The sequence below is a fragment of the Lytechinus variegatus genome, chromosome 4, assembly GCF_018143015.1.
Source record: "Lytechinus variegatus isolate NC3 chromosome 4, Lvar_3.0, whole genome shotgun sequence".
NCBI lineage: Eukaryota > Metazoa > Echinodermata > Echinoidea > Temnopleuroida > Toxopneustidae > Lytechinus > Lytechinus variegatus.
The window spans coordinates 64360966-64379429 of NC_054743.1; the positions used below are offsets into that span (position 1 = coordinate 64360966).

Genomic DNA, 18464 nt, shown 5'->3' on the forward strand with positions numbered 1-18464 from the left:
GGGATATAGTTCATTGGATATATAAAAAAACATGTATAAGCAACCCACTCAAACCTAGCATGGGCGTAAATCCCAGGGGGACAGGGGGACGTGCCCCCCCCCCCCCACCAAAAATAGTAGGGAGCACAAATCAAATCCCCTCCTATTTCTGATCTTTTATGATGGAGAAAAAAATCATTCACAATCAAAATAATGCATGTATTTTTTACTAATTGACCTTACATTTCGGGGTGAACTTTTTTTGTTTTGTTTTTGCTGTCAATTTTTTTTACACTTTGGGTGATAACTTGTCAAATTTTCCAGCCCCTGGTCCCCCCTACCTTTTGGGTCAGATTTCCGCCTATGAAACCTTGATAGCTCTCCTTCACTCTCTCCCTTCCACTCTGTCTCCATATTACCCTTCTCTCACTCCTCCCGTTAGCTGCCTCCTCATCTCTCATCACAAGTATCTCTCGCATCTTCTTTCACTTTCCATAGCACAATCCCTTTCCACATTTCAACCGTTTCTTCCTCATATTTCCCTCTTGTCTTTAACAGCCAGCATCACTTTCGTACACATACACTCCCTACTTTGAAAAAAAGCAATAGTGCAACTTCCTGCTACAAGAGTAAAATTTGTCCAAAATTTAAATAAATTCAAATGTAATAGCATGATGGGTAACCAGCCATTTCCCATTTCTGATTCATTACTTTTCTGTAGAATGTGGTCTAGATAAAATCATAATATTTTGAAAATAAGAGAGTCAAAAGGGGCCTTTCGATCCTAACAGAATCTTCTTCGGAGGCAAAATTTTGAAAACATAGATTAAATGAAAAATATTTTTCAAATGTCACTAACTTATAAGTAGGGCAGTATCTGTACCTCTGTATCGCTCTCACCAAAATTAATGAAATCCTGTATTTACATTTGTAAGCAAAATTTAATTTTATTAAATGTACAAAATTGCAGTTTTCCTTCCCAAATTGCGGACACTCGCTACAACACAAACTCATTCTGAACACACCCCACAAAGAAAGACACCTCAAAGACAACGCAAAACAAAAAAATACTATAACAAGATGAGGAAAATGTTAGGTTGATCATGATTTAATCTTAATGATCTCATTCTGTGGAGATATTACCGTTTTGTGTTATGAGAATAATTTTACTTTCCCTCTGAAAGTCGCGAGCAAGTGGACGGAAATTCGATTAAGGTATTGTTAGAATATCGTGATCTTTTCAAGGATGTTTTTGCCGATGATTTCTGAAAGGTTGGGTTCATTGTTCGTCAAATTGAAAGTTTTTAATACTCGTCGCCTTCTTCTTCTTCTCCCTCTGCGTCGACGGAGTCAGTGCCGACTTCTTCGTAGTCCTTCTCGAGAGCAGCCAAATCTTCACGAGCCTCGGAGAACTCTCCTTCCTCCATACCTTCTCCGACGTACCAATGGACGAAAGCACGCTTGGCGTACATCAGATCGAACTTGTGGTCGAGACGAGCCCAGGCCTCGGCGATGGCGGTGGTGTTGCTCAACATGCAAACGGCACGCTGTACCTTAGCAAGATCACCGCCAGGGACAACGGTTGGTGGCTGGTAGTTGATACCGACCTTGAAGCCAGTTGGACACCAGTCGACAAACTGAATGGTACGCTTGGTCTTGATGGTAGCAATGGCGGCGTTGACATCCTTGGGGACGACATCACCACGGTACAGGAGACAGCAGGCCATGTATTTGCCATGACGAGGGTCACACTTCACCATCTGGTTGGCGGGCTCGAAGCAAGCATTAGTGATCTCGGCAACGGTCAACTGCTCGTGGTATGCCTTCTCAGCAGATATGACTGGGGCATAGACGGCAAGAGGGAAATGGATACGTGGGTAGGGCACCAAGTTAGTCTGGAACTCGGTAAGATCGACGTTGAGGGCACCATCGAACCGCAGAGAAGCGGTGATGGAGGAGACGATCTGGCCGATGAGACGGTTCAGGTTGGTGTAGGTAGGTCGCTCGATGTCGAGGTTACGACGGCAGATATCGTAGATGGCCTCGTTGTCGACCATGAAGGCACAGTCGGAGTGCTCGAGGGTGGTGTGAGTAGTGAGGATTGAGTTGTAAGGCTCGACGACGGCGGTAGATACCTGAGGTGCTGGGTAGATGGCAAACTCCAGCTTGGACTTCTTTCCGTAGTCAACTGAAAGACGCTCCATGAGCAGGGAGGTGAAGCCAGAGCCGGTGCCACCACCGAAGCTGTGGAAGATGAGGAATCCCTGGAGACCTGTGCACTGGTCAGCCAGCTTCCTGATCCTGTCGAGCACAATATCGATCAGTTCCTTTCCGACGGTGTAGTGACCACGGGCGTAGTTGTTGGCAGCATCCTCCTTGCCGGTGATCAGCTGCTCAGGGTGGAAGAGCTGTCGGTATGTTCCTGTACGAACCTCATCTAAAAAAAGAAAAGACGAAAAAATCGTTTTCATTAATTTACAATTATTAAATTTGTCAACTCAGTCGTCTCTTATTTTTCAAAACACATTTTCGAAATCACATAATTCCCATGAACCTAAAGTAACTTTGCATCTTATCTCCGATTTAAGAATTGTCTCCTCTTTACATGACACTTTGTAAATTGGGGGCAGAATTATGTTTTGAGCCCTAATTCACTTGGGTGCCAGAAAAATACATTGTGAATATTTCTAACACAAAGAAATAGGGTTTTGCTTCAACAATGTATTGTACAGTTACTACAGTACAGTAAACATGAATATGAAGTAATAAATCTTCCAGCGTTAATTTCATTCATCAAAATTGTAGTGTGTTGCACTAAACCCAGGTAAATGAACTGGCCAGGTAGTACTTGGCGATAGTTTACTCACTGAAAAGCATTTAGCTGGTCTATTAAAGGGTATGCCTATATGCTCCATTATTCCTGTAAACATTATTTAATTATTTTGTTGAATAGTTCACTTCTTAAGTACAAATTGGCGAGTACACTTAATTTGGAATATAGGTCCTTTGAAAACATCGTTCTTTAATTCATGGCATTGACGTGATGTTTGTTACGCCCTATAAAATGATTGATTACAATTGTTGCTCACCGACTACGGTTGGTTCGAGATCGACGAATACGGCACGGGGGACGTGCTTGCCAGCTCCAGTCTCACTGAAGAAGGTGTTGAAGGAGTCATCACCACCTCCGATGGTCTTGTCTGAGGGCATCTGACCATCAGGCTGGATGCCATGCTCAAGGCAGTACAACTCCCAGCAGGCGTTACCGATCTGGACTCCGGCTTGGCCGACGTGGATAGAGATACATTCACGCTGTAATACAAGGAAACATATTTGTAAATATGATATTAAATGTTTCATCTACTGGGGGTATATCAATTTCGTAATTCAATTGAATAGCTTTTGGTAAAAACTTGTGTTATGATTGTCGGGCATTGTGCTTCTCTGATGTAAAGACCCCTCGACTTTATTTTTCAATATTCTCGTTTTCTTTCCAAATTTATTTTAATCATTCGATCTAAAATGAAAGAAAATAAGAAATTTGAAGATTAATGTAAAAAACTAATTCATCCAAGGTCATTTTAAACAGGACAATTTTCTAGTATATTTCCCCTTAAATGGCAAAACGTGACATAACTTGCAGATTGGACTAAAGATACTAAGTAAAAAAAAACGCTATTAATTACTAATTAAAAAGTAATGAGCCAAATAATCTGAGTCGGGGCACACCATGACATATGGGCGAAATTGCTGGAAGTTGCAAGCACGTGTAATTTTCTTAACTCTTTAAAATAAGCATTAAATCCACGCAAACTTTATTCTGTTCTGTGTTTGCTTGAACGCGCTGGCCCAAAGATCACATGTACCCGAACGTTTGATTGAAACCAAGAGGTCTCAACTCTCATCATTCGTACACCAGCTTCTGGTATTAATATTCAAATAAGGACGAGACATTCACATCCCCTTTACTGTCAACTACATGATCATCATGAATTTAGATTATTCCACATCATATTTTCACGATTGGCGGACATACAAATGTCTGCAACATTTCGCTGCGATTGTCATTCCATGTTTTATTCCAACATAAGCGATAACGCTATTCCTGTCCCCTTGAAATTCGTGTCCCACACTACGCTACGCTAATCGTAGCAAGGGGTTGAGAAAAATAAACATACATTTATATAAATAATTAAAATGAATTTATTGAGCATGCGAAAGTTAATCATGTTTAAGGAATACTGAGCATAAAGTTCAGAAGAAAAAAATCTGACTCATTCTGAATTACATATCTCCTCATTCATTTGTCATTCGCATTGGCTGTATTTCTTCCAACAGCATGCTACATTACTTGACATCTAATGCGATAAAACTCCACATACTATAAACTAACTAAAATCAGACATGAAAGCATATTAATGAAACTTACCATATTGAGGTATTTGAGTTGGGATGTTGTCGAAAAAGAGAGATGAAAGTTGACTTGAAAGTCACAATTCACTAGTGCCGCTGACGTGCGATGTGTCTGAAGCAGGTTATGAATGGTGATTTGCCAAACGGGACCTCTCAATTTATACAATTCCCTCCCCGATACCAGCTAGCAACCAAACAACGGCCTGTGATTGGCTAACGGTTGGCGCCTCTCAACGGTCGCGAGGCGATTTCCCTTTGTCTTTTGTTGCAAGAGGGTGAAAGAGGAGGAGGAAGGGAGGGGGGTCTATGGCTTCCCATTCATCAGTCCTCGCCTAACGTTTGCCTATTGTGCGATCGATCGAAAATCACCACCGGTATGCTCAATTCTTTTGTCCATTTGAAATGCAAACCTCGTGACGGATGACTGTGTACACGGTTGCTGTGGGCAACGCAACGTTGAGCTAACCATTATCGTTTGAAATGAATTGAAAGCTCTGAAATATGTCATCAACGTGTGGTTCGATTATCATGATTTATGGAGATGGAATTTTGAGAAAATTCCCCTTTCCAAATTGTATGGATTGCAATTTACAAATAGCCTAGATCCCGCATTAATTATCTAACCCAATGGAATCCACAGCCTTGCGCTAGAAACAAGACAAATGGACTCTGAATGGTGATGTTTATGATGGTAGGAATGAGACGGTGAATAACGTGTACTTGCCGGGGGTGGGGCAGATTGAAGTCATCTATTGACATGATTATTCCTTTGCACTTTTCGTGATATAACATTGATTGGTTTACGGTTCACCGTGTAATATGAAGAAGGGGAAATGCAATATACAGGCAGAAAATTGAAATGGAAAGACGAAGATCATCGAACATCGCTTAAATTGTATTTTTCATAGAATCCCTTGAAAATGATGACAATGTTGCTACCGAGAGACACTTTAAATTCTCCTGACACCTTTAATAGCCCACGGGCAAATGCGCCATATAATTCCTATCAACAAAAGGTAATCCAAATTTTGAGGGAAAATATTCAAAAATTGTTGAATATTTCATTTCAAATATACCAGAATTTGAAAAAGCAACTACTCAGCTTCTTATTGATACCCTACTTACAGTGACGTATCTACTAGGGGCAGGGGGGCACGTGCACCAAGCGCCACTTTCAGAGATGCAAATAAAGAAAAGCAAAGCAAACAAAAAAATGAAGAGAAAAAGCAAAGGAATAAAGGCACAAAAAGGAAAACACCTGAGTGTGACCAATACCCCCGTTCTATACTGTATGTTTTAATGCAGTTTCCAACACATTTAGATAATGAATCTTGCATGACGTTTACCCAGAGATGAATATTCGTGCCGGTTCGCGCTCGCATTTACGCTGAAGAGATACGTATGCTTTTCATGAATTCCTACATATTCGTTAACCCCCCTTCCATATTTTGCTTTAGCTACGAATCTTTCGATTACTTCTCCCTAATGATTACAAAAATTGCTTAGGTTATTCAGTCTTAAGATCTAAACATTAAAAAATTAGCTTATCCCTCGTATTAGGTCGATTTATTGACCGAGAAACCTATCATCAATATGATTTCCTAAAAATGGCCTCTTTACATGTTTTTTTTTTCAAGTCTGAATATCAATAAGTTTTTAGTAAAAAAAACGCATCATGTTTATGATTACAAAAAACACACAAAAACTTAGAATGTTTAGTCTTAGCGTCTTAATATTGAAAAATATTCACACTCGCATTGTTATTTTGACTGGACAAAGTTCACAAAGTTTAATATATACTACACATTGAAAGGGGCGCGATTTTAGCGCTTGCCTCGGGTGCCGTTTGTCGTAGATACGCCAATGTCCAACTGCGCATGATCAAAAGATTCTACGCATGATCAGAGGAATGTCATTTGTACTAAAGTGTCTTGGTGGTTTAAAATCTGAGATAAGCACCAACTTTGATGTCTTGATTATTCATATATTCTTTTGAATAGTGGTTTTCCTTTACATCCACAAAAAACAACAATGCGTCCACGAACAACTGGTATTTCACATTTTACCAAGTACATTGTGCAACATGCTATGATATGCATTCAAAGTAGGAATGCAACAAATACCTTCATAAAGTGTTCATTTGTGTGCTAATCTAGTCACCTGGGCTATTCAATTTCTTCTCCTGCTATGTAAGGCAAGCTTACGTAATATCTTGCTTTGAAATCTGCCTATCATAAAGAAAGAAATGAAAGGTCATTTGACCAAAATTGTCCACGAAGTAACTACAACTGGTCTAATAGACCAGTACATCAGGAACGAATTCCATTTTGTTCACGTTAGACTGAGATGAAATTTTCAGTGACGCCTCAGCTGACAAGGAAGGATATTCAAGGAATTCGCATTGGAAATTTCAGGACCGTTGACCAAGATATTCAATGAATGCCTGAAAGTCGGTTATTTCCCTGCGAAATGGAAGTGTGCATCGGTTTGCGCTGTTCCTAAAACTCAACGAGTCACCTGCCTTGACCAGCTTCGTCCAATCTCGATCACCTCTGTCCTGTCGAGATTATTTGAGAGCTTTCTGGCAGACTGGTTAATGACTGATCTCAGGCCTCACATTGATCCTTCTCAATATGGCAATATGAAAGGAAGCTCAATCAATCATTATCTTGTAGATATGCTGGATCTCATCTACAGGAGTTTGGAACGCAGTGGATGTTACGCCAACATTTGTACAATTGATTTCACAAAGGCCTTTGACCTTGTCAATCACACCAAGGTTATTGAAAAGCTGATCAATCTGGGAGTAGATGCTTCTGTTTTACCTACCGTCTGTAGTTTTTTGTCGGAGCGTTATCAAATGGTTCGACATCAGGGATACTCATCTAGTCATCTGCGTCTCTCTTGCGGAGTGCCCCAGGGTACGAAACTTGGGCCTATCCTCTTCCTTGTACTCGTCAATGATGCTGCTATAAGTACAAGGTATCGATGGAAGTATGTAGACGACTTAAGCGTTGTGGAGGTTTTACCAAAGAACCAGCAAAGCTCCATGCAGGACCATGTTAATTTGCTGAGTCAATGGTGCATCTCAAATGACGTTACGCCTAAACCCGAAAAGTGCAAAGTCATGCAAGTGTCCTTCCTGAAGGTCCCTCCACCCCAGCTAGACATCACAATCAAGGATGTTCACTTGGAACGTGTCAACTCGTTAACCCTTCTTGGTGTGATGATTCGTTCGGATCTCAAGTGGGATGATCAAGTCCAACACATGATTTCACGCTCTTCAAGAAGACTGTATATCCTCTGCATTCTAAAGAAATTTGGTGTTGATAAGCATGATCTCGTAAATATCTACAAAGTGTACATTCGTCCACTGTTGGAGTTTGGTGTTCCGGTTTGGGGATCTGCAATCACTAAAACACAAAGTGACGAAATTGAAAGACTCCAAAAACGAGCTCTTCGTATGATTTTGTATCCGTCATCTCTTTCATACTCTCAACAACTCACTCTTTTTGGCCTCTCTTCATTATGTGAACGCAGAAAGGATCTCATCTTGAGTTTTGGACTTGGTCTTCTCAAATCTCACCGCCATCGAGACATGTTACCCCCCACACGTCAATCTGTTTCGCGACACAGTTCGGCCCTGCGTAATGCACATCTTCTGGACTTACCGCGATGCAGAACTCAGAGATACAAGAACTCAACTATCCCTCATGTCACAGCATTATTGAATGCTGCTCTGTGATATGTGCCTCTTTTATATGCCATTGAACTCAATGTCTGTATGTAATTTGTGTGTAAAAGTATGACATTGTTTTCTTCCCTTCACCTCCTTTTTCATAATTTACAAGTCCCCCCCCCCCTCAGTTTACATTGAAATCGATCAACATAATACATATCCCAATATTTTTGTGTGTTTTTATCGATCATTCTATTTTCTCCTTACATAGCATTATCCCCTTAATTATATTTCTGAACCTCGAGTGCAATATTTAATCTTACTATTATGTTCTTATTATATTTTGTTAATTCGTAGGTATATAATTCAATGTATTTTTCTTTTTTTCTGTTAACTTTGTATGTGTCAGTCTTCGGACTGTTTTACAATGTCTTTCATAATAAACCGAATTGAATTGAATTGAAAAAAAATGTAATCGAGTCAAGTTAAGTCTTGCTTCTTGTTCCCCTTCTGGTATTACTATAGAGCATCACTATTAATCAAGAAAAATGTTATTTTATTTTTTTGTCCGAAAGATGGAAAAATCGCCCATCAGTACTAATTCCTCAAAAAGCGAGAAAAAAAATCGGGTTTGGGAATTAAAGGAAAAGTTCACCGTGACATAAAGTTTGTTGTAAAAATATCAGAAAAACAATTATAAAAATTATTAGTGAAGGTTTGAGGAAAATCCATCAAGATTTAAAAAATTCATTCGAATTTTTAGTTTTTGATTTGTGACGCCTATGTGTTATGTAATACAAAATGCATTAATTTAATTGTTCTTTACTGAAAAAAACACATTTCTTCAGGAACGGGTGTGAATGTATTTTGGTATATTCTAGGTACAATACAGTAAAAGCCATTTTCATTTATTTTGAGAAATTAGCATTTCATTGATTTTTAACTAAACGATATGGGGAAGCTGCTAGTATATGACGTCACAAATCAAGATATTAACATTCTAAAATCTTTGATGGATTTTGCTCAAACCTTCACTCATGTCTAAATTCCTGCTTTTTTACGATAAACTTTTCGTCAGGGTGAATTTCCCCTAATAATTAATGGGCATTTACCGTCTTTTGGTTATGTAATAACATGTCTACCACAAAAGAGTGCACACTCGCTGCGCTTGGTCGTCGTGGTATGTGATTGGTTTCATGACATTTGGTCCGGCGACAAATGCTCCGATGGAAAATCTGCACATTAAGCCTAAAAGTAATACAAAACCTAACCTTCAGAACTAAATAAACCATAATCATTTTCTTTACATTATTCATATTATTCTGAACCAAACTATCACAATCCTAACTCTAAACCCAATGCCCTCGAGATATTAAGACCGGAGCGAATGTCATGTCACAATAGACAATTAGATACTTTGCACATGATTGGACCTCAAATGACACCCCCCCCCCCTTCCCCTCTTTCCCATTATTGGTAGATCTCTCTTCTTTGTATTGTACAGTACGACCTTCCCCTCCTCCCTTTTTTAACGACCGTGCATATCTTGACATTGAATTAATAATACAAATGAACACCCATGAACACCATATCCATAATGACTGTCGCCATCATCCTTTTCGTCGCTGCATGACGTCATTGGCATCGTCGAAGTCATCATCATAATAATCATTATCGTGACCGTCGGGACATCATCCTTATCATTAATCATAATCGCAATCACAATCAACGTTATCAATCATCTTATCAATTTTATCATGCTTATTATAATATCAAAATAACCAACCAGAACGACATCATCAATATAATCATCATCATCAATATCATCATCACCACCACTACCATCGTCACCATCACCATCACATCATCATCATCGTCGACATCATCATCGTCGACATCATCATCATCGTCGTCGTCATCACAGTCATGGAAAATTGCCAATTCGTCTATTGCCAACTTGTCCACTCATAAAATGGTCTACCTTTATAAAGACTAATGCCATTCCGTCCAATAACATTTCGTCTATAACAGTCATTTGGTCCAATAACCATTTGATCCAATAATCACTACGTCTAATCACCAGTTCGTCTATGACATTGAATTAATAATACAAATGAACACCATATCCATAATAACTGTTGTCATCATCATCTTTTTCGTCGCTGCATGACGTCATTGGCATCGTCGAAATCATCATCATCATCATAATTATCGTGACCGTCAGGACATCATCCTTATCATTATTCATAATCGCAATCACAATCAACGTTATCAATCATCTTATCAATATTATCATGCTTATTATAATATCAACATAACCAACCAGAACGACATCATCAATAATCATCATCACCAATATCATCATCACCACCACTACCATCGTCACCATCACCATCACATCATCATCATCGTCGACATCATCATCATCATCGTCGTCATCACAGTCTTCGTCATCACCGTCATGGGAAATTGCCGATTCGTCTATTGCCAACTTGTCCACTCATAACATGGTCTACCTTCATGAAGTCTAATGCCACTCTGTCCATCAACATTTCGTCTATAACAGTCATTTGGTCCAATAACCATTTGATCCAATAATCACTACGTCTAATCACCAGTTCGTCAGTATGACTATTTTGTCCTGTAACTAGTTGTAGTAGTCCATGGTCCGATACCCATTTTCTTTTAATTCATTTCGCCCAATTAACACTTAGTCCAACTTCGACCAAATGGGGGTATGGACTAAATGGCAATTGGACCAACTGGTTATTAGAGGGAGATGGTGAGTGGAAGAAATGGCGATTAGACCATGTGGATAGTGGACGAACTGATTGTAGGCCAATTAGTAGACGAGTTGGTAACTGGAAGATTTGGCATTAGAAATAACCGTTATCATCACCACCACCGCCATTACTACCATCACCAGTCACCATCACCAATCGCAATCACCACCATCATCATCATCATCACAACCATCATCGTTTCATTCTTCCTTAACAACAGCATAGCGACAGCAATAGGATTCCGACGCCTTTGTGAGAGTAAGTACAATTCATTTATTGCTGATACAATGATATATTGCATTTTAGAATTTAATTTCCTGGTGCCGATTCTGTATGGAGCCATCTGATGAAGCCAGAAAATCAATTGCTTCCTGAAAATGGGAATTATATATCATTAGGCGATCAACATGATCTACCACCATAAGAAATGTATAGCGAAACCACGGAATTCATTCCAGATGATCGACCTACAAGGAGAATTTTTCACCTTTTTATAAAGATATATAGATATATAACATTATGCAGTTCCACAAACTGTCCTCTTCCCAATACCCTTATTTATTTCATGCTTTTCTTTCTTGAATTCTCATTCTTTTTCGTATCTCTTGTCCTCTTACATTATTCTTTTGTTGCTAATTCAGACTATCACAAAGTAAACCACCCCATGGCCTTTGTTGTTAGCCCGTTCATATTTTTTTTATTAAATATTTACCTTTTCCGGAATATTAATCTATTTGTATAGTCCTGCTAGAGCAGAGATGAATTGGTGAATTGCATGAAATAAATTATTCAAAGCATGTGGTTATGCGAATAACTGCTACCCCCCCCCCCCATATTCCTCTCTTCAACCAGACAGTGCAACTTTTAATATTCGTCATCTTCCTCCTCTCCCTCTTCGTCGACGGAATCTACACCGACTTCTTCATAGTCCTTCTCGAGAGCAGCCATATCTTCACGGGCCTCGGAAAATTCTCCTTCCTCCATACCCTCTCCGACGTACCAATGGACGAAGGCACGCTTGGCGTACATCAGATCGAACTTGTGGTCGAGACGGGCCCAGGCCTCGGCGATGGCGGTGGTGTTGCTCAACATGCAAACGGCACGCTGGACCTTAGCAAGATCACCACCAGGGACGACGGTGGGTGGCTGGTAGTTGATACCGACCTTGAAGCCAGTTGGACACCAGTCGACGAACTGGATGGTACGCTTGGTCTTGATGGTAGCGATGGCGGCGTTGACATCCTTGGGAACGACATCACCACGGAATAGGAGGCAGCAGGCCATGTACTTGCCGTGGCGAGGATCGCATTTGACCATCTGGTTGGCGGGTTCGAAACAGGCGTTAGTGATCTCGGAAACCGTCAACTGCTCGTGGTATGCCTTCTCAGCAGAAATGACTGGGGCATAGACGGCAAGAGGGAAATGGATACGTGGGTAAGGCACCAAGTTAGTCTGGAACTCGGTAAGATCGACGTTAAGGGCGCCATCGAATCGCAGAGAAGCCGTTATGGACGAGACGATCTGGCCGATGAGACGGTTCAGGTTGGTGTAGGTAGGTCGCTCGATGTCTAAGTTACGACGGCAAATATCGTAGATGGCCTCGTTGTCGACCATAAAGGCACAATCAGAGTGCTCTAGAGTAGTATGGGTGGTTAGGACAGAGTTGTAAGGCTCGACGACAGCGGTAGAGACCTGAGGAGCGGGATAGATGGCAAACTCCAGTTTGGACTTCTTTCCGTAGTCGACGGAGAGACGTTCCATAAGCAAGGATGAGAACCCTGAGCCAGTTCCACCACCGAAGCTGTGGAAGATGAGGAATCCCTGGAGACCTGTGCACTGGTCAGCCAGCTTCCTGATGCGATCCAGAACTTGGTCAATTAGTTCCTTCCCGACCGTGTAATGACCACGGGCGTAGTTGTTGGCAGCGTCCTCCTTGCCGGTGATCAGCTGCTCAGGGTGGAAGAGCTGACGGTAGGTACCGGTTCGAACCTCATCTATATAGAAAAAAAGTTGAGCATTTGTCTTTTTAATAATCCATCATTACCAGTGGAGTAATGAGCCAATAATTTTGAGGGCAGACGTTGCGTATGGGGCAAATTCCCCCCCCCCCCTTTCAAAAAATACCTTTGTGATTTTGAAAGAATGTTAAGAAATAATATTATTTCAACATCATTCCTTAAGTTTGCTCTTCTTGGAGTATTTTTTTGGTCGTGAAGTTTGGGGGGAGTCCAACCCTCTTCTGACTTTGAGTTAAAGCGTGAGGTATAGGGTTACACTTGTACAATCTACTCCCCACCCCCCCCCCCTTCACGCGAGTGCTTAGACAGCAATTTGGAACATTAAGCCCTTAAAGAGCATTTAAAGATGAATCTACGCATTAAGATTAGTATTACCATTTTCATGATTAAAAGAAACATTTTTTGTGGTCTGAAAAGTAGGGGATATAATTGTACAGGTCACCCCTGCCTTTCCGAAAATATGGGGGATATATCCCACCAATATTCCCAGGGATTTATACCAGTGTACACATCGATAATATTACTAACTTTTCACACAAACCTACTCGTTTACTTGTTTCAAGCTTGTCTTCCGTGTCCGTCTCCATTTTTGTATGTAGTTGTAAATATAATTTGATTATAATTAGTATTGAAAATAAGTTTAGGGACTTGCCTTCTATATAAGCTTTGCTTTTCTTGGCAAGTCCGTCTGTTCATTTATACATTCTTTTCATAGATAAAATAATTGCAACACACTTTAGTTGTTTAATTTATTTTTAACATTTGTTACGAAATGTCATTATAGTGAATATGTATTGTTACTTTGATTATATTTTGAAAATTCTGTTGAACGGAAATAAATAAATCTAAATCTAACTTGTTTTTTTTTATAGAGAATGAAAAAAAAAAATTGATTTAAGAAGTCTGTTCATCACCTTGGGCCTGGCTAAGGCTACTTACTACTCACCGACTACGGTTGGTTCGAGATCGACGAATACGGCACGGGGGACATGCTTCCCAGCTCCAGTCTCACTGAAGAAGGTGTTGAAGGAGTCATCACCACCTCCGATGGTCTTGTCTGAGGGCATCTGACCATCAGGCTGAATGCCGTGCTCAAGGCAGTACAACTCCCAGCAGGCATTACCGATCTGGACTCCGGCTTGGCCGACGTGGATAGAGATACATTCACGCTATAGTAAAATAAATTTCAAAAATGATAATTAAGGAAAGGTCAACAATATTGTACTACATAATATTTTTCGCCTAACGAATTGTACATGTTTAATAAGAATTCTCTGTTCCAAGACAGGGGTCGTGGTTCCGCGGCGACTGAGGGACTTCAGCATTCATCCGCATTTGATTTTATTTGATTTATTTTATTTCCACATTTCAAAACAAAAACAAAGTTTATACAAGTATATTTTTTTTCAATATTACATAATAGACAAATATTTTTGTAAACATAATGAATAATGTACATAAATCATCATAAAACATCAACTGTACTGTGAAAATTATATCTATATATACATTTTCGTTAATTACTGAACATATACATATATATATATATAGAAATGTGGGAGAACTCCATCTTAAGCTTGGAGCTTGAAAGTGATGGAGGCCTCAAAATAAACCGTGTAAAAAAATACCATGTTATTTTGCTTTGGTCACCCCCCCCCTTCAAAAATTCCCCGAAATTTAAGAAACATAATACAGAAAAACACACCCGCACATCCCACACGAAAAATCAATGAATAAGGGACCCCGTTTCTCAACTCCTGGACAAGTTAGTCATATCTTTATCCACCAACCACGGAGTTAGTACCAATCCTACTAAACCCGCTTCACGAAAGGCTTCCTAACTAGAATCTTAACTAACCAGAAAAATCCCAGATATCGTCATATTTTGATGGCAGAAAACTGAACAGATTCACGTTGTATATTTATTGTAATTGTGACTGCTTCCTTTAGTCTGACAGGACTGACTGATGGTGAGATTCTTTGCCTTTTTTTTAGAGAAAAAAATATATATTTTGGATGATAGAATTCGATAGAGGACACCGACACGGCCCGTGTAAAAATGTTTATTACAGAGTTGGTTGGCCTATTTAAAACTCATTTTGAATACATCAAATTCATTGAATTGTGTTAACATGTAGTTTTATCTTAACATTTCATCATGCATGCTCTTGTTCTATTTCATCATGCATGCTCTTGTTCAGCAATTTTCTGTGTTTTTCATTGTGAGGCTTTGTGGGACGGATTTAAACCCTCGAACGACCTGTAGATTCCGGCTTCGTATAAAGGTGAGAGGCGTTTATATAACAATTTTTTTTTTATTTATTGCCATTGATATTTATGATCACTAAAGAATAGCATTGCCCTCTACATACTTTACGCTTTAATTTGATATGTAATTCGTCATATTTTGTGACTGGCAGTAAATGTAAACTTAAAATGAAATTATATATATATATATATATATATATATATATATATATATATAGTATATAGCAGGGCGACTAGGGCGTAACATCAATTTGGACTGAACTCAGTATCTATTCTTTAAAACAAATAATGATGATCTAGAATATCTATTTTTTTATTTTTTAAAGTATGTTTTTATTGTATTCTCTCAAATCAAAATACACATTCCATAAACAAGTTTTACAAATTATTTGAAACACGATTTTGAATTATACAATAAATCCATATCTCATATAATTATACAAATTATACATCAAACTTCAAAGATACTGGAAATTAATACTTATGGTTTCAACAATTACAAAATGAAATATTAACAAGATGTATATTAATGACAAGGGAGAGAAAAAGGATAAAAAGGTGATGTTCTAACCCCCCGTCTCCAGGTAAAGAGCACCCTCCCCATTATGCCTCCTCTACATGGAAGAGTCTCCATTTCTCCAAACTTGTCATCGATAGATGCAACGTGAGGAAATAATATCATGAATACGTCACAACTGATGCCGATGCATAAGGGCCACATCCACTTTTGCAGTGCTAATCCCAATTCTTTCATTAAATCCAACATTGTTACGACGAAAAGATACGGTGAAATGTTACAAATTAATATGTAGAAAATTACAAATCAAAACAGAACCATTGACTTACCATGTTGAGATGTGTTTAGTAAGATTCCAAACTTCTTGAAGATTCAAACGATAACCTTGACGTGTGATGCGTATGAGGCTCTATCGGACTTTAAACTGGCTTTGAAAATTACCTTTGGGTTATAGGAAATATCTGAATAGAGTTTGATACTTCACTGCCCAGAGATTCACCCCCCAGTGGACATACTGTATAAACTAGGTGCACACTTGAGTAATCGGGGATAATCTGTAGACGTAAGTAACCATGAAAACAATGTATTTTGTAGCAATCACTAGGAAACAGTGATTTTTTTTCAACCCCACACCCACTTAGCATGGTTCTGGGGTATACGGTAACTGAACGTGCTGAATGGGATTAGTTTGAAATGAAATTCCGCGGTTTAATACAAAGTGAACTCTAACGACCCCAACAAACCGACGAGCCCATGGCAACCAAATTTTATTTATTCATAAACGATACCATGGACCCATGGACCCTCCTGCAAATGGTTTGAACTCGATCAGGGCTTTTCATCTCAGCACGACCTCCGATATTCTGATTTTTTTTTAAATCTTCTTGAATACAGGATTTCAATGGCTCGCCCAAAACCTCTTCTTAGGGCTTGCCAGACATAGCAACGCATATTGTTGAAATATGAATTCAATCCTTATGATGCTTTCATACACAACCGGTGAGTTAGATACGTCGCTACGTGGGGTACCTCGGTTTAAGCAAGGCACTTTGCAAACGGATTTTTTCTCCCAGTTATTATGCCCAACGATGTTTTTTCGGAAAATTGGGGAGACCAATATTAGCGACAAATTCATGACGTCATAATGAGGAGCAAAAATGGCGTAAGGAGCAATTTTGTTTTTAGTTAAGTTGCGAGCAAGTGAAAAAAAAATGAACTTATTAAAATCAAGATTAATTTCGTAATAGGTTTTGACTTAAAATCATAAAAAAAGTATCATATTGTCATTTCTGTTGGTCGTGAAACTTTTTTGGTAAGGGGGCGGTGTGCCCCTACCCCTCTACATACCAATGATATAGGCCCAATTGGTTGGCTGCTGAGCCCTGCTGTCATCGAAAACAAAAAAAAAACATTACAAAATAATAATAACGTTCTACACATTCCTGTTTTTCCCAAGCGCTCTGGAACCAAATCTTTGTAACTATAGATACCTAAAGAAAAAAGTAAACAACGTTTTTTTTCAACCGTACAATAATCGGTCTTACACTTTCGTCGAGGGTCATCTGTGCACGATCAAATGTAGATCAGACAACCCATTGAAGTGATAAATGTAATTGTTACGTCATGACGGCCATGCGATGGTGGTACTAACGTACAGATGAGTGAACGGTGGTAGGCAAATGATATCCATAAAGGACCTGGGAGAGAGAGAGAGGGGGGGAGAGAAAATAGGGGAAAGAGAGAGAAAAGATAATTGTCATCCCCCCCCTCGATCCGCCACATGATATACAAATAGATGAGGGGCCTTTCTATCGAACACGTCTATAAAAAACACGTGACGCACGCTCTCCATTCATCCGCCCGGGTTGGACTCGAACCCCGATCTGTTCTTCAACAGGTAGACGCTTGCCGATTGAGCCAATTCGCTCCGCTTATACCTCAGTCACATTTACTCAACGGAGGCCGCGTACGGTGAGTCCAAAACGGCCGTTTTATTCATTCCTGTTCAAACCAATGAGCTGCTGGTACAACAATGTTAGAACGGCTGTTTCGGCACCCGCCGTATGACCCCCGTAGAGAAAATGTGACTTAGATATAAAGTTTGTCAGCTTATCCCAGTTTGACTGGATTCCTATATGACCCAGTGGCTAGTGCTGCAGTCACAATAAAGAAACCGATTTCAGACTATTCAATTTCTTTACGTAACGTCGAATGACGGAACATCGGTCGGTTTGAATTCGGTCTCGGTCGTGTGGCTGCAGCAATTACAGGCATGACAGGAGGCAGTTTCAAAAAGTCTTGCAATCAAACGCAACTCCAAAACTCACTCGCAACTCCAAAACTCACTCGCAACTTGGATTTCAACCAATCAAAAACGCGCATTTGTGACATGCGCTTGACTTTTTTTAGTTGCGATGAATACAACTCTTCATGCAAAGGCCTACAGATGAGAATCCTGAAAAGATACAGGGGAAGACTCTTTCACAAAAATATTGATATTGTATGAAGGTCGAGGGATGTTTGAGCGTCGCCAGCGGTTGGTATTGGACATGTGGTCTGTCTGTCTGCACGAACAAAGAAATCAGTTAATGAAATATCGATTATGAATCAACCTCAAGTACGAATCCGGACACCTTACGAGTCATATAGCATGTATAGGCAAGATCAAAGGCGACAACTGGCCTCATTTTATTTGTGATTGGTTAGAGTCCCTGATCTCCCCAGATCAGTGGGTGTCGCCCCGACCCCCATTGGCTGAGAGCTATCTACAAACCGTTGATGGTCAGAGCCATAGCAACGGGAGAACT

General features: G+C 39.7%; 2 protein-coding genes across 2 annotated transcripts; both read right to left on the reverse strand.

Moving 5' to 3' along the window:
• Positions 1 to 1073: 1073 nt before the first annotated feature.
• LOC121414524 (tubulin alpha-1 chain-like) lies at positions 1074 to 4543 on the reverse strand. The gene is made up of 3 exons (XM_041607733.1): positions 4409 to 4543; positions 3069 to 3291; positions 1074 to 2416 (listed from the first exon to the last, which is right to left on the reverse strand). Exons 1-3 carry the CDS (start codon positions 4409 to 4411, stop codon positions 1284 to 1286), a joined length of 1359 nt encoding a protein of 452 aa, XP_041463667.1. The 5' UTR covers positions 4412 to 4543; the 3' UTR covers positions 1074 to 1283.
• A 6799-nt stretch (positions 4544 to 11342) lies between these two features.
• Positions 11343 to 16097, reverse strand: LOC121414525 (tubulin alpha-1 chain-like). Its single transcript, XM_041607734.1, has 3 exons — positions 15987 to 16097; positions 13819 to 14041; positions 11343 to 12848 (listed from the first exon to the last, which is right to left on the reverse strand). The coding sequence occupies exons 1-3, from the start codon at positions 15987 to 15989 to the stop codon at positions 11719 to 11721; spliced, it is 1356 nt and encodes a 451-aa protein (XP_041463668.1). The 5' UTR covers positions 15990 to 16097; the 3' UTR covers positions 11343 to 11718.
• Between the last annotated feature and the right edge of the window lie 2367 nt (positions 16098 to 18464).